Source organism: Empidonax traillii, unplaced genomic scaffold, assembly GCF_003031625.1.
Source record: "Empidonax traillii isolate 1590-97213 ecotype Southwest subspecies unplaced genomic scaffold, ASM303162v1 scaffold695:size336133, whole genome shotgun sequence".
NCBI lineage: Eukaryota > Metazoa > Chordata > Aves > Passeriformes > Tyrannidae > Empidonax > Empidonax traillii.
In genome coordinates, this window is record NW_020955888.1 from 29,757 (window position 1) to 53,370 (window position 23,614).

Genomic DNA, 23,614 nt, shown 5'->3' on the forward strand with positions numbered 1-23,614 from the left:
GGGAACACTGGTGTAACTGGATCTGGAGCTGTACACCTTTTGTCTTGGGCGATGGCAGGGTAGGGAATGTTGTGCCTGGTGTTTGACAACAGTTCTCTGGGTGAGCAAGTGTTTTTTAAGCAACAGACCTGTGATCTTTGCCACTGGCTAATAGACAACAACAGGGATTATGTGGGGAGAAGAGATGATATAACGTACAATTACTGGGTATGAGGAAGAGTAAGGGAAGGGCCCCTTTGGAAGGAACATGCAGTTGTGTGGTGGGGCTCAGCTGTTGTGACCACAGTCCTGCTTGCTCTCCCCTTCATTCCCAGGAAGTCAAACTCCATGCTGCATGTCTGCTCTCAATAACTCCTGCTGGGAAGAATCTGGTTTATTCACCTCAAGTTCAGAAATTCCACCTAATTTTCCTAAACATCTCTGGGTTTAAGCCACAGTCCTCTTGCTCCTGCTTCTCACCAGGTTTCCTATGCCCCCTGGCTTGGAAGTGTCACTCAGCCAAACCCATTTGGGATGTTTACCCCATCTTTAATCGAGCTCGCTCTTCCTCGGTTCCCTCCTTCACTGAGTCTTCGCCCTATCTTCTCCAGAACAGCAGCCACTGCCAGATCTCCTACCTGCAGCAAGCACAAGCTCACCCTCTGACAACCAGGCAATATTTAACCCGAGCTGGACTCTCTGAAAGAGTTGTACCTTTCCAGTACCAGGGACAAAAGGGGGTTGAGATTGGACAATAGGAAGGGGAGAGTACTTAAAATCATGCAGTATAACTAAACAACATCCAGCGTTCACTCTAGCCCAGCTCTTCTATGTTTGGTGTTTGCACCAGCGCAACTATTCAGGGGAAAAAAAGTTGAAAACACAGCCTACAGAAACATATAAACCTTTCCACTTCGCCTCCAGGAATAATTGTTCAGTCAACAGAAACATCGTTTCACCAGCCTGAAATAATCCCTTAGAATCAATGAAGTGTTATGAGCATTTTCCGGAGCACACTCTCTGTGCACTCTCCTGGAGTTGTACGGACTTTTCCAGCAGCTCAAGTCTTGGCCACGCTGTGCCTCTGCACACTGGGAAAACTGCACCAGGAAGGACGCACAGTTACCAGATGGACAAGGCCCCCAACAGTGTTCCTTGCCTATCTGTTCCCAGGGTAAGTTATGGGGCTCAGGCATGGTTCCAAGAGAGTTTTCACTGATGCAGCCACACCAATCACTACAACACTGGCTAATGTCCATGTTTAAACGAAGCCTAACGTTTCCTTCAAATATGGAAAATGTACTGCTCTGGGCAGACAAAGCGACTTTTTTACTGCCTCCAGTTTTTTCCTAATGGGAAGCTAGAAAAAAAAATGAACAAACAAAACAAAACAAACAGCCCAAAACCAATAGCTGTCCTTAACAGCTCCTCACCACTGACACCACAGGTAAGTCTCAAATCTGTATTATTAATGTCTCCCCTCTCATTCTTTGCTTTCGTATCTCTCCAGCTCATTGTGAGCTAACAAACCTCTGCTACAAGGTAAGAAAGGAACCGGAAAAACCACTTCCCACCCATCCCTGCAGGGTGATCCCCTCCCCCAGACTTTTGTCTGGGGGACCTGCAGGAAGGGGATTGTATCTTACTTGGGGGCAAAACCGTGCCCAGTATGATGCGTTTCCTCTTCCAGACTGAGCTGAGGTGCTGAGGCACTACTGCAGGATAGGAAAATCACCAGTCCTGTTAACTGTGCCCTTGCCAGCCAGCCTGCTCGGAGGCCTCCTCTGGGACAGATGGTGTTGTCATCTGAACTCAGTGAGCTTCAGTGGCATGGTAAGTTGCTAAGGAAAAATGAGCTGGAAAAGCATATTGAAGAAAAATGCAAGCTCTGTTTCATGCTAATAAAAATTATTTCTTCTCCCTACAGTTCTCACATGGCTTATAGAAGTAGACTTCCTGTCTCAGGTGGAAAGGTGCACTGAGATTTTATTTGTTAAGATCTGTGAGATCTTAAGATCTATCTTCTGTAAATCTGGTTGATATGTGAACACTGTAATATAGGACATGCTGTAATATAGCACAGAGCTCTATCTCTTGAAACACAAATGATTAATTAATAATTGGCTGTTTATTTAGGATGTTCAGTAAAAATGGCTGTCCAGTATGTTGACTGTGCCTTTCTCCTGATTTCAGCCGGAAATCATGCCACTTACTGAGATGAGAGAACATGAAATTCTTAACATCCACATTTCATACATGAACTTTCCTGGAAGACAAGTCATGTTACCTGCCCTTGTCTGGCACTTTGAGAAATTAACACTTGTTTAGCAGACTTGTCTGCAAAGTGTGAAAATGTTTGAATGCAGTAAGGGCAACTGCTTCCTGAAATCATCAGTCTAACAGAAATGCTGAGGACAATTATGATAACGTTATTAGGAAGTTTGGGCTACATTTAAATTTTTTGCCAAGAACATATACTGGGACAGGAACACAAAATATCTGTACTCTTCTCTTCTTCCCCCTATACCAGCAAATGCTTTAGTGCAATTAGAGCTATGCTGTTTGCAGAATTTCAGCAAACCGTACTGGACAAAGTGTTTTTCAGTCAGTGTTACCCTTCTGTGCTAGGAAGCTGTGCCTAGGGTAAGTAGATCCTTTTGCCCGTAGATAATGATGTAAGAGCTATCATACTGCCTTGGAGGAAAGCTCTGCCTACCCCAGTACCCCAACTCTGATGGAGGCCATCAAAACCTTCTGCTTCTGGAATTCAAGTTCTAGGGATTTTTGAGCCAGAAGTCATGTAATGGCTCAGTCACCAATGTGTTGTTTTTACATAAAATCACCCAATCCCCTCCTTTTCATCTTTAGGTTTGGCCTTTAAAACATGCTGCAGTGGGAATTTTCATAAATCAGGCCTGTGTTTTGAGGTGCACCTTGTCTCTGAGCTGGAAAGATTGTGAAGATGTGTGCTTAGGCCATGCATTTGGGAGGAGAGCAAGAGAACAGTCAGGACAGCCTGACCCAGCAGCTGAATTAATACAGGGTCTTCATGAGCCACATGCAGACTAGGGGATGCAGCTCCTTCAGTGTGCTGCAGCCACAGTACACAGTACACCCTTCCACGTGCCGAATGGCTCCACCAGAGCATTCTACATCTCTTTTTAAAGCTCTCTTCTGCTGACTGTTCCATACCCTTGCTTTATTTGTCATTCCAGGGCATAAAACATTCCTGCAGCTCAGCTGTCTACCCGGGCCTCTCCTGACATGTTGTCCAAAGGTCATAAAATACAATCTTCCCTCACCCACAGCCTCTTGGCTTGGAGGACTGCCAAGCTGAGGCTAAGTGGTAGCACTCATTGCTCCATGAGGCCTCTCAGGTGCTTAAGCAAACAAAGACTGGAGAGGAACAGATGCCTCGGTAGCACGTTCAGGCTAGAAACACTCCCTGATTCCTGTCTGGGGCTCCCTGCTCCCTACTCTGCTCTGGTTGAATCCCGTTGGAGATGGTTCATGCTGGGTTTCTCTCTGAGCTGCTGCAGAGAGTTGTGTTTCCCAGCTATATCCAAAGCAGCTTTGCAATGTAGAAGTCAGTATCTACCCAAACACTTTTATTTAGCAGCTGCATTACCTGAGCTAAAGGGAATGTATTAGTATCTTAAGTAAAACTGGATTACCTGAATCAAGTGCGATCTTCCTCTCATCACTTATATTTGCGTTGTTTCAGCTCTATACACATTCCTTAGTTACAGCCTAGTCCCCAACTCCTTGTTAAAAAGGAAATAAATCCTTCCACCTGTTATGGAGGAAAGCATGTAGAATTAACCACCCGAGCTTGCCATGACAGATTCACACTGCACTATGACCCAGAGGGCCTGGCTGGTTTTCTAATAGTCAGATGTGGACACGCGGTTTGCCTTCCTAAGGGAAAGAGCACTTCACTGCTGACAGTAGGTGTCAGCAGCAGATGACAATTTGTGCTGAATGGGTTCTTCTTGACTCAAAGCTAAGACAAGTAAAACTTTCTGAGCTGTTTCATCCTGATTGGAGCTTGATTTTTACTTCGGTTTCAGAAACAGCACAGATCAGTGTTTCTGTCTATTCTGCAACCACATGAATTTCTGCAGTGATCTAACTTCATCTGTTACTGCTACCAATTCTTTGCAAGGTGTGTATCAAACTACAAAGACCCCTGAACAGGCCAGATGAACCTGTTAAGAGTTCTAAGTCTCTCAGTCTTGCCAGAGTGGTGCAGAAAGCACTGATGGAATTATTTAAATCCACATCAATAAAGTACTCCTCCAACTCCTGGAGAAAGAATGTTGATAAAGTAATCCCAGCATGAAGGTCAGCTCTGCAAAATTGTTCCAACTCAGCATTTTATCTACATTCATTATACCTTTTTTTTTTTTCTTTTCTTGTTCCCCCAACCATAATAGTTTTCTGTCCACTAAAGCAGATGCAATGCATTTACAGCTGCTAAATGACAGGAAAATGACCACAGGAGTTGACTGGAAGATGAGTAACTCCCATTACTCTGCAGAAGCAGCAGCAAAAGGTATTTTGGATTGATGGTAATTCCAGTGCTGCCTCAATAAACACATCCCCACACTCTAATTACAAGGACACAGGAGGCATAGAGAGGAAGGCTAACAGGGGCAATGATGTCAGGGCTATGATCTCAAGCCCAAATGTCGGAGGATCCTGCACAATGACATCCAAATAAAGTTGCAGAGCAAAGACTGCACGAGAATCTTGATGCCAGGGAAGTCAAAGCAAATGCAGTAAATGAGCTAAAGTTCCTTGTACACATGGACACAGGGCCAAGTCCCCTTTCTTGTGCTTGACACTAACACTGCAGCATTTTCAGAAGCACCTGGCATCTTTAAACATACATCTATCTACAGGATTTGCAATGGCATGCCTGTGGAGTGCCTGAGCTAGCACATCCTAGGCCAGCTTCCTGGTTATACAAGTCTTAAGTAAGGTAGGGTGCAGAGGATGTTTTCAGGTCTTCTCCTTGCTGCCAATTCACCAGCCCTTAATCTGCTCCAATCACCAGCTGCCAATACTGTACCCGCAACAAAAATGTTTCTCTGACAGAAGGCTAAAAAAACGTGGTTTTTTTTTTTTTTTTCCCACAGACATGCTGCCCACAAAGGTCAGTTCACAGATTGACAGTTTGCTTGCTTGACTTCAACTCCATCTACTCCACCCATTCCCAGCTCAGTGCACTTTTTGCAAGTGCTCATCACTTTCTTACTAAAAGAAACATGGACACTCACCAGGAACAGAGGTAACTACAGGATGGAAGACAGTGGGAGATAAGATATACAGGCCACATAAAGGGAATCAGCTGATTATTGACACTAGCACTGGCAAATCACAGCTGGAACGTGAAGACTACGGCATTCACACACGATATTAAGAAAGCAAGAGAATCTGCTGCAGAGGAAGGTTTCAGCAAAATACAGTGAGTGATAAAGAGCCTCTCCCACGCAGCACTCAACCTTGAACTGCCCCAATAGGTATGGAAGAAGGACCTGACATTATGTTTCATTAGACACAACAGGATTGTCCATTGGTAAAGATTCCACTGCTGTGAGATTTTTTTGATTTTTGTGGTTTTGCTCATATACTTTAGTTCATTGGCAGCTGGGCTATTTCTGTACCACAATCACTGGTTGATAGGGTACTCTGAAAATATTAAGAATACTAATTTGCTTTACTAAGGGGGAAAAATACAGCACTTTTAATAGGTGCTAAATGGACAACTCTTATGTGCAAATGCTGCATTTTGAGCTTTTAGATGGCTATGCAGGCAGGCGTTGCTTGCTACTTTATTCCAGCAGTTTCTCTGTACAACAACTCCTAGTGCCAGAAATTGTGCCACTTGGCTTGATTCCCCTTTGAAACTCAGGGATGTAAAGTGATGATCATAGAAGAATTTTACTTTTAAAAACAACAACCTACCATCTCGCCTTGCTAATAAGTCTAACACACACACACAGCACCGAGAGAAAAGAGCGAGGTGCATAGCAAGGCAGTCTGCAGAACTAGCCAAGATCTGACCTGGGAGCTGAGTCACAAGACAGAACAGCACAGAGAAAAGCTTATCTCTGTGCATCTTTTTTTTTCTTTCATCACATGCTTCAGGGGAAGTCAGCTGTAAAACCAGGAGTTTCGTTCCTGTAATGAGCTGTAGCTTTCTGTGAGGATATAAGCCTTGTCAGAGTATGAGCAGTACTAGTTCCAGATGCCAAATAGAACTGCAATTATCTACTACAGCATTTTACAGTTTAAGCATTTGCATATGCCTTGCAACTATGAAGTTGCTGTGAAGATGCTGCCAAAACCCTGCCCAGGAGCAGAAGAAAGACTAGGACCTTCCAGATCTGATGCTTAGGAAGGAAGCTCAAGGCCTCTCACAAGTATGAGCTCTAAGCTGCCTTCCACAAGTTCTTTTCATTTAGGAGCATCAGCCACATCCCTTATGTTTGACCAAGGAAGCACTAGTAACAGAATTTGCAGGCCTCCGTTTAACCCTACTTTACAACAGCCGAGAAGTAGAACTGGATTTATCTGTACACCAGGTCTCTATCCAGCAGTGACAAATTCTCTGTGCAAGAAGTTGATCTGTCAGCTTAGGCTGTACCAGTGTAGAGTTCTGCTACATCCACAACCGGGAACAGCAGTGATTAGAAATTCTTCTGAAAGGTTCAGCTCATCACCTTATAAAACCAGGAACTCGCTGACGTAACACAGCTTTTCTGCAGACTCAGATCCAAACCCATGATTTACAAGAAAGCATTTCATTCCTTACAGAGTTCAGTATTTTGTTATTGAAATTCTAATCAGTACAACAGCTCTATTCCCAGAATTGTTTTATTTTATTGAAACAACATACAGCTTACCCAGTCTGCGTCTGGGGGTAAAGGATGATATTACACCACACGGGAAGTGGATGGAGATAGACAACTCTGAAAAAACAGAACATGCCATCCCTGCAGGCCTCAGGATAGTGCTTTAAAGACAAAAGTACTCCTTATTCACGTATTTCATTACTTTATCAAAGGCAAGGGCAAAAATATCCTACAGATTCAGAAACTGTAGTCAGTAGTCATCAGGTTCATATATCAAATCCCATTTCATGCAGAATATAAATACATAAATACATATGAAAACATTGTCTAAAACATTTCATAGTGCATTGTAATTTGAAAGCAAACTTCAGCTTCAAACTACCCAGTTAGCAAAAATCCAGTTTCATTGTTAGTTAATTAGTTGACAAAGAGAATATTGACTGTGACAAGTTTCAACCTGAATATACTTAGAAATAAGTAAAAACTCCACATTTAAAATACATTATTTTGCTACCCTTTGTCAAAAAGGTAAGAGATTTACCATATACTACTTTTCATTAAAAGTAGAACTTTCTAATACACCATCAGTAAGGTCTTTCCCTTTTTAGATTCATAACGCAGACTCTTAATGCAGTTATTTTCCCCCAACCCTCAGGCAGCTCTGAGAAGAAAACCACCATTTAACCCTCAAGTTATTGATTTTCATTCGATATTTTCAAAATAACATTTTCACTGCAAGCACTCTTTCATAGCTTTTGTTGACTTCATACAAATTTCTATGTTCTTTGTAGGTTTTGTTTCTTTGTTTATTTTTGGTTTTGTTTTCTTCTTTGATTTTGAGTAAGCCAGACACTGAACTTGGGCGTTATCATATGAGCCACTTCTTTCTGTACTCGCAACTGCTTTCTGATCAGTTATGCTGAAGTCACTTTCTTAGAAACTAATGAGACCCGCTAAATCTCCTTGTGGAGGTGCAACTTGTATCAGCAAAACAGTGCTCTGCTTTTGCTGTAATAGTTTATATCAGTTCCCAGACACGGTACTTTCACAATGCCGAAAACCATGCTTCTCCTGCTCTGCCAGCATACAAAACCTGTGCACACGCACTCTATTAGGATGAGCTCTGGAGAAGACCTGGGGGTCAAGCAGCCCATCCTTCACTCTTGCCCTCCTCCCAGAGTCCTGAGAAATTTCTCTACTTCCTTTTCAGCAATGCCTCTCCCAGGGCAGTGTCAATCACACAAGAACTGTATGATACTTCTTAGAGCCCCCAAAATATCATAGAATAAAACCTCTCTGCTTCCCACTCTCTAACAGCACTTTGTTTTTAAAAAGAATACTGGGTAAAGTTTCCATCCCATTAGACATTCAGTTTTCCTGTTTGCTTAGTATCAAGGCCTGCTGTGCTCTAGAGATTCTACCAGCTCTGCATTAAGAATACTCCCTTCCCTTTGCAATAAGCACCTTTGGTTTACTGTGCCCTGGACAGGTCATCTATCAGGACAGACCATTCACATCAGAAGTTTTCACAGCACTGCCAACATCCACCATTAAGAGCGAAGTCTGTGGCCTCAATGCTGGCAAAATGTCTGGTGTTACCTAAATTTATATTATCTCAGTCTTCCAGAAAAAGGTTCAAATTAGAGAAAAACCATCTTGTCTCTTTTCAGGTTACTTATTTATTTGTCCCTAATTTGTACACAAAATCCCCCAGGTCTGCACAGTCACCTTAAATAAGCTCTAAAACATGGAGCATCCTCAAATCTCCAAATTTTAGCTCCAACAGTCACACAGCACAGATACAAACATATTAATGTTAGTCTCTACACAGTTTTACTCTTTTCCACTAAAGAGAAACTCAGCACTTATCTAAGTAGCTGACTGCACTTAGAGTAAAGTTCACATGAATTCTAAAACAACAAACAAAAGTAGCTTCAAACAGCAACACTCCTTAGGTATCAAGTGGATGCTGGACTACCAAGAAAGAGGTGGAAAAAATATGTCAGAAATTCTGGATCAAATGAAATTAAGCCCAGAACATGCGTAGTAAGCTACTTGTTTAAAAATCTGGTAAGGCTATCATTGCCATAATCCCTCAAGTATAGACAGACGTAGTCACTGTAACATCATTTTTCTTAGCTTGGATGAGCTTATTCTGTATGAGAAGATGCTGATTTGAAATAATGGACATTCCAGCACCTGTGATACCCTACACACAGCAGTGACAATCCACATTTCCACAGAGAAAGAAAGGAACTCTTTGCCCAGTCTTTCATACTTCACATTCCCTTCTGAAGCCTACTATTAATAAAAATAAATACGAGTGCACAGGAAGATTTAGTTCAATGACTCCAATGTAATAACATCAAGGATTTCATCTTCGTTTCGTGCCCCCAAAGCCTGCAAAGAAAAAAAAAGTCAGCTCCACTATAGCCTTTCCACTGAACTCTCTAGTTCTAAAAGGGCTAAAGGTGGCAGGGGAGACAAGGTAAACATATTCACATGAAGCAGAACAGCAACCAACTGTGGGCTGACTGGCCTGAGAACTATTCTTGCAGATTAGAAAACCTGCATTCTACAAAGAACATGTTTATACATGTTTGCTAGAGAAGGGCATGTATAGTGTGCACCAGAAGGGAAAGCCCTAAAACTAATGCACCTTGCCACTGAAGACAAACCCAATATCAGTGGTACCATGCCCACCATACACCTGTGGGGAGTTTCACGCCTCACAATGCTGCCCTACTACCATAGGAAACAGAAATATGGGACATTGTTACATACCCACCTACACCAATGGATAAAATAAAACAAAGAATGTTTGCTGAATCTCAACTAATATCTGCATTTTTTGGTAGGTCAAAGTCTCTTAAGCTTCAGGAGATGCAAAGGTGTTTTGCCTTACCAGAAGCAGTTCTTGTTCCTGAACTGCTCCCTTGTGTGGAATTGCTTGAGTGCCCATTCATAGGAGGTGCAGCTGTGGGATCTGTCCACATGCTGTGATACGGGGAACGTGGCTGTGCTCTGACGTGAAACAGAGGAGAAGGACAGATTTGTTAGTGACCTTATGAAAAATTAAAAATATACCGTTCCAAACGAGACAACTGCAGCTCTGAGGACAACTGTAAGCAAGCAGTTGTTTCAAAGCTGAAAATACCCCCGTTGAACATATTTACATGTTGAGAACAAGGATATCCAGTGTTGTTATATTATCACCTGTAGACTTGCAAAAGGAAATTAAACCTCATTCTTTAGAAAAAGCAATTTTAACAATTGCAAATGAGGAAAGTTTTCCCTCTGGAATTCTGACTTTAGATTCTGTCAGACAAGAAAAGAAATTTGACATCAGAAGCTGAGATGCATTTTGGTAACACCTACATCCCAGCCATGTCAGCCAAGAGAAAACATCTGTTAACTATTTTGAAAAGGTTGTATCAGTAACTCTAACATATAGTGATCTTTGACTCACTGATTTAATTTATTTGCTTCCATGGATATGGGATTTCCTGCTGCTGAAATGGACAAAGAGCTGTCTCACACTTTCCAGCACCAGCATTTTGAGGCACATAATTAAAAAAGAAATCAAATTAAATAACAGTGGACCAAAGACTGTTTTAAAAGAAAAGAAGCCCAAGTTAGGAAGCTTGTTGCACGTATTTGAACTTACTCAGTTAGGTCTCTAATCCTGAACAATCAGATGTGGCTATGGAAATGGGGAGGGGTAGAGATGGTGGAAATCAATGAACTAACCTGTTTCTAGATACTACATAAATACTGTGCTTAAGCACAAGGGTCATGTATTCAAAACTTAAAAAATACCAAGACAATAAAACCTTTAACACATTTTACCTTTGAAGAATTGTAAGCAGACTTAATATAATGCTTCTGTTACTATAAAAAATAACAACAAAAAAACCCCTCCACAACTTTACAATCAAGATGCTTTAACACACACCTATCCATATTATCTTAAACTGTCAATATAAAACAAGGTATATGGCAATATTTAATCTGTTATATTGCCACGTTCCTACAGGAATAGACTCAATACACATGCAGTTATTTGATAAAAAGAGAAAACTGCTTGGGCTCTAAAGATTCCCTGCAGGAGTCACATATTTTCTCCAGTGAAGGCTAAAATGGCACTAAATTGCTACAATGAAACCAATGCATTTTAAAAGTCTAAAAGTGTCTAGCGAGTATGACCAGCAGATGGTTACTCCAGCACAAAACTGCTTTTGAATGCTGTTTATGTTATGTTTTTTCAAAATGCAACTTATGTACGACCCACAAGTCCTCTGGAAAACCATACCTCTTGGATTTCCACACATGAGCCACTGGGAGACTGAAGATTAAAGGCTGTTTAATCTAATCTCACAGACTATCACAGAAGAGCAGCTGCTATACAGACTGACCTTAGCAGAGATGACACTGATGGAAGAGACCTATCTACAGACGGGTTTATGCTCAATATGACTATTTGTGTTTTAAGGCAGTCTGCAGGTAGATTGTTTAAAAGCTCAATTTAAAATTGCAGGCCATCATGCCAGGTCAGGGTAATCAGAAGCAGAATGAAGTACTTCAGTCCTCCCAATTCTTCCCCAGAAATTTGCTTATAATGTCTCTGGTGCTGGGGCTAGAGATAGCTCCTCAAAATTCTTCTAGTGGTAGGATTTTATAGCTTGAATGAACACAGGCCTGAAAGCTTAGAAACAATGTTAACACAGCATATGGCATACCCCCTGAAAGCTTAAATACTTAAAATCTGATAGATGCGTGTTTTACCTGTGACTGCCTGCCAAGTAGCCTAGCAAGCCTCCTGCTCCTAATCCAGTCCAAAATCCTGGTCCTGAATTGGTTCCATGATGGGAATGCATTCCAAAGCTGTTGTCATCTTAAACAAAATGAAAATAGGAAACATCAGTTAGTAGCCTAATCCTCAGGCCAGCTGTTGCAAAAAGATTCTCTCCTGTTAAAAGATAATGGAAAATTAAAAAAGTTCCTCCTAATTCCAGTAGATTCTTGATCAAGCTTAACTTGAGAGGCCTCACATTTCAGAAAGCAGGAAAAAACACAGAAACGAACACCGCTTTGAGAAGTTTTATGTTAAAAATCTACTTCCACTCCATCTCACAGCCCTGACGTTCACAAAACATGGAAAGTCCCTGCCTGCTGATCTATAAACAGACAAGTAAGAGTAAAAATAGAAAAGGAAAGGACGAAAGAATAATCTGAAGGTCACATAGCAGGCCAGAGGTAGATGCAGGAGCAGAAATCAAAGAGGTAAGACTACAAAGTGAGCAAACCACAAAGACATACAGCTTCTAATCTCACTCAGCACAGCTGCACCATTTGAGTCACAGTGGCTCAGTGTAATGGCTAACATTACTTGTATTGTTCCTAGTAATCCTAGTCTGGGATTTGTTATCAAAAGGCATGTTAACTGCAATCACATTGCAAAGTTTTTGTTATGCATGAGTCACCAGCTTCACAAATACCTTGATGAAACTGCAAGCATATCAAGTAGGTTGTGGGGGAAGGAGAGTCATATATTTTTTACATGTGACCTGCTTAACATGAGGTTCTGAGTCAGAACTGAACGTCTTCCATTTAGAAATAAAAAGAGAAAATATAACCCCAAAGTAGAATAATTTTCTGGTCTAGAGAAAAACACAAATGCAAGAATAAGCTCAATCACAGGATTAACACATAAGGAAGTACAAAAAGCAAGGAAGATAACATTAGAGTCTCCCTGAAACATGCCCACCTGAACAAGTGGACCAGAGATGATGTAAGTAGAAGTCATGGAGGGTCTGGTTTGTCTCCAAACTGGTATGAAATAATCAGTCTGCATTGGATTTGATATTGAATTTCATTTTGAATGCATGGAGAGAAATATAAACTCTCATTGGGATGATATATTAGTTATGCTGATTTGAATAAAAAAAAAGTACTTCCTTTACTGGAAAAACAACGATAATTCAGAGATGAACCAACTCATTTGTTCAAAAGCACCGTGACTGAACATTGACTCAGTAAACTGAGTCATTTTTTGCTGAAATATCTAGAGTAAACATTAAGAATCATGTCAAACCACAAACAGAGAGAAAGCAGAATTTAATTAAGATAGGCTGGCTAAACTAGTTTCACAGGACACACTCTGCATGTTAAGAGGATTTAAAATGAGGCAAATTAAATATTAACAGCAATACATGAACATTGCTTTCCATTACTGTCCAGATTTCCAAAGATTAATACCTTCCTGGGAACACATGGACATACACACTCAGAGATGTGCTTTTGCTCTGCTGCCAGAGTATAAGGCAGATATTAAATGCAGTGAAATAGCATAACAATTGGTGCAATTAATCGACAAGTAACAGGACAGAAAAAACCAAAACTAACTCTTCACTGTTCCGCCTGTGCCCAGTATGACAGAGCCTGTCTTATGACCAGGGCTCCACTGACTACCACAGTAATGCCAGTGGCAGTGCCTACACAGGGTCACTTATGCACATGAAGCATACACAGACAGCTCAAAATAACTACAAGGAAACCAGTTGGCAAAGCCAACAGTAATGAAGAAGCAGAATCCCTTTAATTTTTTGGTGCAGGTACATCTATCTGAATGTTTCTGCTGGGCATGCCCTGCACAAGGGTATCCCAAAGAGTTACACTGCACCCTCTGTTGGCCAAGCAGCTTGAGCAAAACTTGAAGAAACCATTAATAAGCATTATTAAAATATAAACTAAGTAAACTTAATCTTTGCTATGTATTTTCTTGCTAAACCCTTTCTCTACCTCACTAAAAAAAAAAAAAGATTACGTAACTTGTGAGAATATAATTCAAGTTTCAGTGCTTGTGAGCAGCTTGCATGTGCACAGGGTTACATCAGTTGGTCAGACACCAGATATGCAATGTTTATGTTCCTTAGACACCGTGACTCCCTAAGGAAGACCACTTATTAAGTGACAAAAGTCATCAATTTTCTGGAAGAAGAAGGACACCCTTTCCTAGCTGCAGCCTTGTCATTGCTTATCTATTGCTTACAACTTCAGATGAACAGCCCCCTCTGAGATTCAGATGATGCACCTCTAATGCCAGTTCACAGGCACTGTTCTCTGTTCTGGGAACCAAATCTTTCAGCCACTGGGACTACACTGAAGCATTTGTTAACCAGAGGGCTTTTATATGATACTCAACTCCATTAACCACTTTGTGAATTAAATCAGTGCTGAAAGATCTTTCTGTAAGGTTTCAAAGCACCTCTTTGGAATGGGTTTGCTTCTGGCTGCATAAGACCATTCTTTCTTCCAGATTACCTATGAAAATTATTCTCCCTGTTATAATCCTCCTAAGTCACAGGGTATGAAAAGAACACTTGTAGAGCATGGGAAGATGGGACTTTCAAAGGGCAGCCTGCTGCACAGCTGCCCTGAAAGCCTGTGGAAAACCAAGTCCTTATTTTCTGTTTTGAACAAAGAACAGAACGCAAAGCTGTCTGCGGGCTCTGCAGCCAATTCGGCAGAGTCAACTGCCAATGCTCTGGTTTTAAGTTGGTCCCACCTGCCCCTACTGCAGATAAAACAGTTCAACCCTGCTTGCTCTTTTGAGTACAGAGAACAGGTCAGAGCCCTACCTGTGAAGCTGGACTTAAAGCCAGGAGGAGGAGGCGCCTGCTGACTCTGCCAGAAAGGCCTTGAGAAACCGTCACTGTCACCGGGACTCTGCTGAGGCTGCTGGTTGCTGAGGAAGAACTTGTATACTCCAAAAGCAAGAGCAAGAAGAACTATTACAACAATGGCTCCAGAACCAGAATCAGAAGAATCTGATTGCCTTGACTGATAATAGCTAGAGCCAAAGCTTCCAGAGCTCTTCACTTTCCTTTCACCTTCCTCAGTCAGCTCTAGCCTGAACAGCAAACTACAAGAGCCTCTCAAGATGTAAGGGTCATCCGGGTAATCATAGCCTTCACAGCTGACTTCTATGTGTCCAAAGCGGTAGGCATTGTCCAAGTCTGCTTTGCACTGCCACTGAAAAAACAAACACAATACAAAGTAAAATCTTCTGCTCCAGAGATTAAAACACCTGTCTGCTTTCCCAAATATTCCCAATGAAATAAAGCTGTGATTGCTAACAAATTATCTAAGGGGCCGCAGGGTAAGAAATTTCTGAGCACTTATTTTGAAAGGGAGTAGGAATTTGATGTTAATTACAGATGATTTTTAAATGCTACAACTTAAAAAAAATTCTGATCTTTCAGAACACTAAAGAGTTACGACTGGAAGATTTTGTTTTTCTTCACTGGATAGGTTTTTCAAATACTCCTTCTTTAGACAATGCAATACTTCTAAAAGCATGCCATACGCTGTGCAACAGCTACTTAACAAATGCCTGTCCTGTCCAAACGTGATGGCAGCTACAAAAACACAACATGTGATCCTGAAATCCAGTGTGCTCGATTCAGTTTACGTCTATGCAGAAACCAAAAGAAATCGGGACAGACATCATTAGGCATTCAGATGCAACACTTAACAATCCTACTGCAGGTTCTGCAGTTGAATTTATGTGGGTTCCTCAGCCTCACATTTCCTTGAGGTTACCTGAACTTACCATCTCTAACTGCAAATGACACATATTTTGGAGAGGAAATTAAAAAAAAAGGAGTAATTTCTAAATTAATAATTCAGGACAGCAGTACCAACTGACAATTCAAATTTGACTGTGTCAGTTTTAACACTCACCTTCAACCTTGATTCCTGGTTATCTACTGACAGGAGCTTAGGTAACAGCTAACAAAACAAAGAGGGGTGATGACTTCCTGACAAGTATTAAGATCTTAGGGTGCAAGAGGAAGTCATGCAAACCCGAAACTTAGTGTTTAAAAGGTAGAGTTGAAGTGAAGCAACTATTTATAATCCCTTTCTACTCTAATAAAAAATGGAAATTCACACAGCAATATCAATTCCAAGAGTACCCTCTTAAGGTTTGCCAGTTTGATTTTATAAACTCAAGCACCATTTTATTTAAAACCAATGAAGGTTTGCTGTGCTGTGTTTTTACATCAGCACCTTCAAGGATATTTCAAACATATACATACAGTAGTTCTAGAAAATGCAAGCCTAGAAGTATTTAGGTTAAGTTTTTGTCGTCAAAGGTCATCTAACAAAAAGCAAGCTGAACTGACACCATAGCTCTTTTCTTCTTCATAAATTACCGAGTGTGGGGCAAGATGATTTCATTAAGAGTTTAACAAGTTTTAAACAGTTACCTGTACATCATAGCCATCCCAACCTTTGTTGTAACACTGAACCACCTCGGGAACGCGGGAACACCCCGCAGTGCCTCCCGTGCACTGCAGCTGCGGGACCGCAGGTGTCCGCCGGGACGTGGTGTACTGCCCTCTGTGGAGAGTGAGCGCCTGCACGTCCCTCAGCAAAACCTTCCCTGAAACGGTGGGGGAGGACAAACGTCAGAACGAAGGCGTTAACAGGGTCGGAAAAGACCTCTCAGATCACTTGAGTCCAGCCTATGACTGAACACCACGTCAACTCGACCACGGCACTAAACGCCACATGCAATCTTTCTTTAAACACCTCCAGGGACGGTGACTCCACTACCTCCCTGGGCAGCTCATTCCAATGTGTAATCACCCTTCCTGCGAAGAAGTTCTTCCTAATGCTTGCCACCACTTGTCCAGGTGCGTTCCCCCGGGCCACAAGGGCCCCCTCTCAGGACAAGACTGGCCATACAGAGGCCGCAGCAGTACCCTGCTTCTTCAGGACGCAGAGCCCCAGCAAGCACCACATGCGCAGAGGGAAACACGGCATTTCCCTCCTTCCCTTCCGAGGGGGCCCTGGGCTACTTCCTCTTAGGCACACAAGCACCCCCGACCGCACAGCGGGATTATTGCTGCGGCACGAGCCGCCTTAAAGGGAGCCCCAACCCAAACGCCTCCCTGGCGCGGGCCCCGGCACAGCCCCTCCTTCCCCCGCGCCGGGCGAGGCGGCAGGGACGGCGCCGAGCCCCGTTTCCCCCCACGGGTCTCACCCTGACGGTCCCAGCCCCGCACGGGGCCCGCGGCAGCGCACAGCAGGAGCACAACAAGGGGGACGGGGGCGGCCGCCATGACAGCACAGCGCTACGTCACCGTCCGCCCCGGCGGGGGGCGTGACATAGAGGACGGGGCGGAGCTTCTCCTTGGGCCCCGCCCGCAGCAGTCCGTGGGGCCAATGGGCGACGAGGGCGCGGCGCTTCCCGCGCGCCTCGCGCAGGGGGCGGAGCCGCCGCCGCCTCGGGACCGTGGGGCGCGCGCCCGTCACACGGGCGGGTCACGTGGGCGGCTCACCGCCCCTTCGCAGCAGCGGCTTCCGGTTCCGCCCGGCGGTTCCGGTTCCCGGCGCGCGCCCCTCCGGTGCCGCGCGGCTCGCGGGACGGGCGGCGCCATGGCCGGCATCAAAGGTGCGCGCGCGGGGCGCGGGGCGGGTGGGGCCGCCGCGGGAACCCCCGTCTTCCCCCTCCGTCCTGTGCCCCCCCCTCCCCCCCGCCCCGTGGGAGCCCCCCGTGGGAGCCCCCCGTGCCCCCGCCGTGCCGAGCGGGCAGGCGGGGCCGCGCTGAGCGGGAACGTCGCGGTCGGTGTTTCGTGCGGCGCGGCGCACTCTTCATCCGCGGTCCTCTTGTTGTTTCTCTCGTTGCAGCCCTCATCAGCCTGTCCTTCGGCGGAGCGGTCGGACTGATGTTCCTGATGCTTGGGTGTGCCCTTCCCCAATACAAGTAACGTGCACTCGCTTCCTGTTCTTTGTGTCTTTTATTTTGTGTCAGTAACCCCAGAGTAGTTTGGATTTCGTACTTAACAGAATCATAGAATCGTTAAGGTTGGGAGGGACCTCTGGAGATCATCTATTCCAATGCCCCTGCCAAGACAATTGTGGATTGAGAAGGCCTCTCTGTGTACGAGGGGTCTTCGGGTTTGCCTTTTTTTTGCTTCCAAAGATTGGGGTGGGAAAAAAGAATATCCAGGATTTAATTCACCTTAAAAGTGATGGCAGTAAAAGTTAAACTACCAGGCCTGACTGCAGACTGCTAGAGGGTGCACTGCCCTGACATGTCCCAGCTATTATCTGTGGCTGACAAACAGGACCTCCTGAGGTAGGCAGCAAGTGTGCGTTTTCCAGGGAAGCACCTGCATTTTCCCTCACTGGTAGCTGGGCTGTCAGTGAGTGCCAGGTGGACCTTTGGCTGTGACCCACGCCGGTAATGTGGCATCTGGAGTAGTTGCAGTTGCTGTCTGCACTTTGGGTATGTCAATTCCTATCCTTTAGTTCTCAGGAGATACAAAGTTAAATGACATTAAATGATTGGTTATTGGTTGTGAATTTCAGTTCTCTACATATATGACTAGAATTCTTATGCCAGCTCTCTTGTATTATAAAACCAGTGGTGGTGACACAAACCCTTAGGAGGGAGATCACTGTGCAGTTGCCCTTCAAACAACGCAGCAAAGTTTTATTGAAACAATGTGCACCTGCGTTTATGTGCCTGAGAAATCTAGTCTGGTGAGCTGCAAGCAAAAAAAGAAAGTGTTGCCAAAATGATGGTGTAGTTTTTGTAGGTGTCTGCTGGTTGCATTCACATTTTTAAAAAAGTGGAAAAAAAATGTCTTGGTTCCCCATGGTGGCTCAGTATTGTCTGAGAACGATGCTCTGTCCCACGTGTGTGCACTGAAAGCCTACAGACAAAATGATGTAAGGGCTCTGCAAAGGTATCTCTGCAATTCGTAAGCACAGCTGACAGGATAAAGTTTGGATTCAAGCTCATCTTGTGAGGTGGCATTAGATTTAGGCTTGCATAGTGAAATCTTGCTTTATGAATACCCTGTTAGTGAACTCTGCTGCCGCTGAAGTCAGCCAAAGCCTCTCACAAACATGGTCTGCTGGATTAATGTCAGGTTGTTCCAAAGCAAAGGATTTGCCTCCTCTGGGTTTGTGTCTGTCTGTCCTGAATGTGGATGCTGGATGGGGAAGATGCCTTGTGTTGATTTTAGGAAAGACAGGAAGTCAATCAAGTTAACTTAAACTCTTCTTCTCCTTTCTTTTTCAGCCAGTACTGGCCACTGTTTGTTCTCTTTTTTTACATCCTGTCTCCTATCCCATACTGCATAGCGAGAAGATTAGTAGATGACACAGATGCTACAAGTAATGCCTGCAAGGAGCTAGCAATATTCCTTACAACAGGCATTGTGGTATCAGCATTTGGGCTACCGATAGTGTTTGCAAGAGCAGCACTGGTTAGTAATATTTCAACCTATGATTGTTTGGTTTTTTTTCCCTAGAAAACTTTGTTCTCAATGTTTGTTTTTTTTACTGAAGGTAAACCTCTCATGCACTAAACAGCTCTTATAACGACATACTTATTACGTTTGCAGTGGAAACAGAATAGGAGTTCTTTTGACAAGAAGAACTAATACAGAAATGGGAGCATGGCAGAGCATGGTGATTGCCAGTTGCTTCATGCAGTCATGGAATAAACCCTATCAGCCTTGTATGCAATGCAGAGAAAATGAGATTAAAAAATACTGTGAAAGCCTAATAGGCAAGTAACCAAATATAAAAGTGTAAAGAATACTTTGAAGGCAGTTTGTTGAATAGTTGGGCTAAAGCAGCATGAATAAACAACAGAAAAAAAACCCCAACCCCCAAAAAAACCAAATGCATTTTTTGCACTCGGTGTAAATTATATTGGTGTTATTTTTTTTAAACTTCTGAGTTCTCATTACATCTTTACCAGTATATAGCTTTTCACTCAAACACTTTAAAAGTTCACCTTGTCTGTGTGAATTTTAAAAAGCAATACCGAGTCAAAAAACATGGAGTGCATTTTCATAAATGCCTTTAGGCAAGAACAGCTCAGACGGTCAGTTTGAGTGCCTCACACCCTTTGACTAATCCACTTACTCTCCCTGGGAAACATCCACCTCTTTCTTTGTTGTTGGCATATCTGCTGGTGTTTTGAAGACCTTAAATGTCTGTTTAAAAAGGTCTTACAGCATGGTTGGCAATATAAGTGGGTTGCAGATGTGCTGTAGCCTGGCTCTACTTTATACACCAAAACAGCTGTGCTTGTTAGCCAACACTTTGAATATGGCTAGAAAAAACTTGTGCTGCTTGGCTGGCTGTGAATTGATCGAATAATTTTGGGTAAACCCAGCCTTCTTGGTGTAACCACAAATAATGAGATACCATCTTCTTGCATCACGGGCATGTTACTGAACTTTGTCTAGAATGGGACAGTAAGATGTTGCCTTTTGTCTTGTCAGTATCCAGTTCAAAACGTGTCTAACTAAATTCCCCTTGTTCACAGATTTACTGGGGCGCATGTGCACTCGTTCTTACAGGGAATACAGTCATCTTTGCCACGATCCTAGGATTTTTCTTGGTCTTTGGCAGCAATGACGACTTCAGCTGGCAGCAGTGGTGAAAGGAAGAGAACTATCACAGGCATCTTGTCATGCAGTGGCCATCCATACAAATGAGAGAATGGGCAATAAAGAGAAGTAGCATAGCAAGCCTCTTGAGTATTCTAGATGCTCTTTTTCGCGTTGTTCGTTCTGAGTGTACTACTGTTGCTGATAGGATTTATATGTTTTTATGAAGTGAAGAGATTGTTGATTTCATTTTTATCTATGGTATGTTTTTAGGTGCTCTCTTGGTTTAAAATTGTTATCCTTCTGTCCAGTGTTTTATGTGAAGCTTTAAATCAGGAACAAGAACATTTAAACATGGTTTCAAAGAAGATTTAAAGTTGGAGTTTTTTGGTTGTGTTTTTATTTTTTTTAATTTATTTAAGCTAAGCATTAGTACTATGTTTCAGTTTTCATTTTTTTTTAAATACCAAGGTTAAATTATATACAAGCTGATTGGAGGTAAGAGATTGTCCACCACCATTGTCAATTTCCAAAGCAACAGATTGTTGCTATATTGTAGCTATATTTTTAGAGGCAAGGCTGGTTGGAAAGTACTGGTTGCAGATTTTCTTCTGCCCATACCTCATACCTGGTTATGAATGTTGATAGCCTTCATTTCAGGAGAAGGCTGAGGAGCAGATAGAGTTATTTGGGAGAAAAGTCCTAAATTTTAACACTGCTAGCCCTTTTACCTGCTTTGTTATTGATTCTGTGGATGTGACATTCAAATGCTCTGTAAATGTATTGATGCTGACATACAAAATTAAAGTGTATTGTAGGGGAAGGGAAAATGATGTTTAAATTCCATTTTTTAAAAAAAAACGTATCTTTTGAACTCTTTCTATTTATAAGTATTGTATGGTTTTGAACTTTTATGTCAACTTTTTACCACAAAGATGGTAAAATGTTCATTTATGGAACTACTGGTCTATGTTGATTTGAAGCATATACAAAGCTATTTCCTCCTCCCCCTTTTTAATTTATTTTATACATAGTATATATATATAATAAAACAGCTTTTAAAATGTAGATTAAAACTTTGTGTTAAACCTGCCTAAGAATGATTCCCCCCCCCCTTTCTTTTTTCCCCCTCACAGTGCAGTTGAGTGACTTTTTCGGAAGTCACTGGCTGAACTGATTTCACTTGACTCTTTTTAAGTTCTTATGCACTATGGGTTGATAAGATTTAATGTTATATCTGTAACTGTAGCTTGTGTTCTGTAAGATTGCACATGTAGCTTCAAATATTTAAGACAAGTTTTATGCATACCTCTCAATTGTCTGGATTTTTCATTTGAAGAAATTGCCATTAGACATTCCATCATGACAGAGCTGATGAGTACCACTTAACTAGGTTTGACTGTACCACGTGCAGTGATGAACTTTACCAAACATACTTCTAAACAGTATTTTTCAATTATTGAAAAAAAAAAGTCTAGGAATCTTAACCATGTGTAATTAAAAGCTGACAATTGCTTAGGTTTTGCTTAACAGTATGAAAAGGCACAGAACTGCCGGTCTTGGCTGTAGAATTTGGTTGCAGATTCAAGTATAAAGCTTGAATATATATATATATATATATAAATATTTGTATATGAATATATGCAAAGTTTGGTAGTAATGGTAGTGACTTGCATGACGTGCTCAAGGGACAGACCGGCACGTGGGGACAGCAGGGGTGTCACTGCCTGTGTGCTCTGCTTTGTTAATGTCCTGTGGGTAAAACGAGCTCAATTTTGCCAGTGCTGGTAGAGGAACAAGTAGGTGCCAAGGCTCTAGTGCAGAAGCCAGTCCATAGCAGATGGTGTTTCAGCCATAAGTGGTTCACCAGACTGCCTGCGATGGTGGCATTGGGAGCTGCAAGAGGGCTGTACGATCACGTCTTTCATCCCCTCTTTCATCCCCTCTGTGCCAGTACAACGGAGGCTGCAGAAAATCTCCCAAACCAGTGGCAAAAGTTGCAGTCCTTTGCAGTCCTTGCGAAGGGGGAATGCTTAGGACCTGTACAAATCTGAACCTGTTACCAACTCCTTTTTCATGGTCAGGAACTGTTTTCTCCTTCACTCCTGCTTCTCCATGTGATGCTACCCTCTGGATCACTGGCCATGGAGCTGACTGTGTATATATTGGTGGTTTTTTTTGTTTTGTTTGTTAATTTCATTATAGCACTACCTTCTTTGCTTGCACACCAAGTACAATCAGTATGGCTCTGATTTGTGAGCTAGACACTTGAGAGGTATAATCCTTCCATATAATATGCACTGAGATAGCATTACCATCCTTCTAGAGGGAAAAAATTTGAGCGGTAAAAATTTTAAATAGCAATCTTGAGTTCTATATGTTTAATCAAAAATACTCTAATAAAAGGAGTCTTTTGTTTAACATATTAATTGTGTTTTCTTTTTCATTTCTTTAACGTGGTTGTCGTTCCTGTGGCAGACATGACACCAGATTGCTCACTAGTCCTTCAGAGTGAGTATTTATGTCATTTACCTGGGGCTGCTCTATAAAGAGAGGCATGAGTGTCCAGGGCTGTACTAGTTGCACTGAGCTGGCTTTGCTGGTTGTATCTCACATCTGGAGTTTTATCTCCGAGTTTGTGTTTATAAGGCCAAATCCTGATATGTTGGTGGAATTATACAAAGTCACAGCCACCTTTACTCACTTATTTATAACTTTACAATTTTTATTTAAAAATAACTCAGCCCTTGTGATATTTGAAATGATTTGTGGCATTTCTGAAATCTGAAAAGTGATGCCAGTCTTTAACAGAATAAAGTAATGGGAATTGGTGGAAAATCTTTTTGAGGTGAACCATCATCTCCTTCCCTTTTCCTGCACACACTCGCTTTGGTCATATCTGTTGATTTTTTTCTTTTTCCTGTTTATTCTAAGAGGGGGGGGAAATTGGTTAAAATATTAACTGCATTTCTTAAAACATTGGAAGAAGAGTAAGGTGCTACAGCTGCACGCAGTTTTTTCATGAAATCAGAATAAATCATAGAATCATAGAAAATGCTGAGTTGGAAAGGATCCACAAGCATGATCAAGTCCAACTCCTGGCCCTGCACAGGACACCCCAAGAATCACATTATGTGCCTGAGGGTGTTGTCCAAATGCTTCTTTGAACTCAGACGGGCTTGGTGCTGTGACCACTTCCAGTGCCCAGCCACGCTCTCGGTGAAAAACCTTTTCTTGATATCCTACCGAAACCTCACCTGACTCAGCTTCAGGCCATTCCCTCAGGTTCTGTCACTGGTCACCACAGAGAAGAGTCAGTGCCTGCCCCTCCTCTTCCCCTCCCAAGGAAGT

The 23,614-nt window shown here is 42.6% G+C and overlaps 2 protein-coding genes across 3 annotated transcripts; one reads left to right on the forward strand and one right to left on the reverse strand.

Moving 5' to 3' along the window:
* Positions 1-7,650: 7,650 nt before the first annotated feature.
* Positions 7,651-16,984, reverse strand: SARAF (store-operated calcium entry associated regulatory factor). 2 transcript variants are annotated; one of them, XM_027899933.1, is made up of 6 exons: positions 16,891-16,984; positions 16,112-16,287; positions 14,480-14,873; positions 11,625-11,733; positions 9,745-9,863; positions 7,651-9,239 (listed from the first exon to the last, which is right to left on the reverse strand). In XM_027899933.1, the coding sequence occupies exons 1-6, from the start codon at positions 16,967-16,969 to the stop codon at positions 9,214-9,216; spliced, it is 903 nt and encodes a 300-aa protein (XP_027755734.1). In that variant the 5' UTR covers positions 16,970-16,984; the 3' UTR covers positions 7,651-9,213. The 2 variants fall into 2 exon arrangements, with proteins under 2 accessions (XP_027755734.1, XP_027755733.1); XM_027899932.1 differs by having other exon boundaries at positions 9,745-9,866.
* Positions 16,985-17,209: 225 nt separating this feature from the next.
* On the forward strand, positions 17,210-22,685 carry LEPROTL1 (leptin receptor overlapping transcript like 1). Its single transcript, XM_027899929.1, has 4 exons — positions 17,210-17,301; positions 17,538-17,613; positions 18,940-19,126; positions 20,200-22,685. The coding sequence occupies exons 1-4, from the start codon at positions 17,286-17,288 to the stop codon at positions 20,314-20,316; spliced, it is 396 nt and encodes a 131-aa protein (XP_027755730.1). The 5' UTR covers positions 17,210-17,285; the 3' UTR covers positions 20,317-22,685.
* Positions 22,686-23,614: the final 929 nt, after the last annotated feature.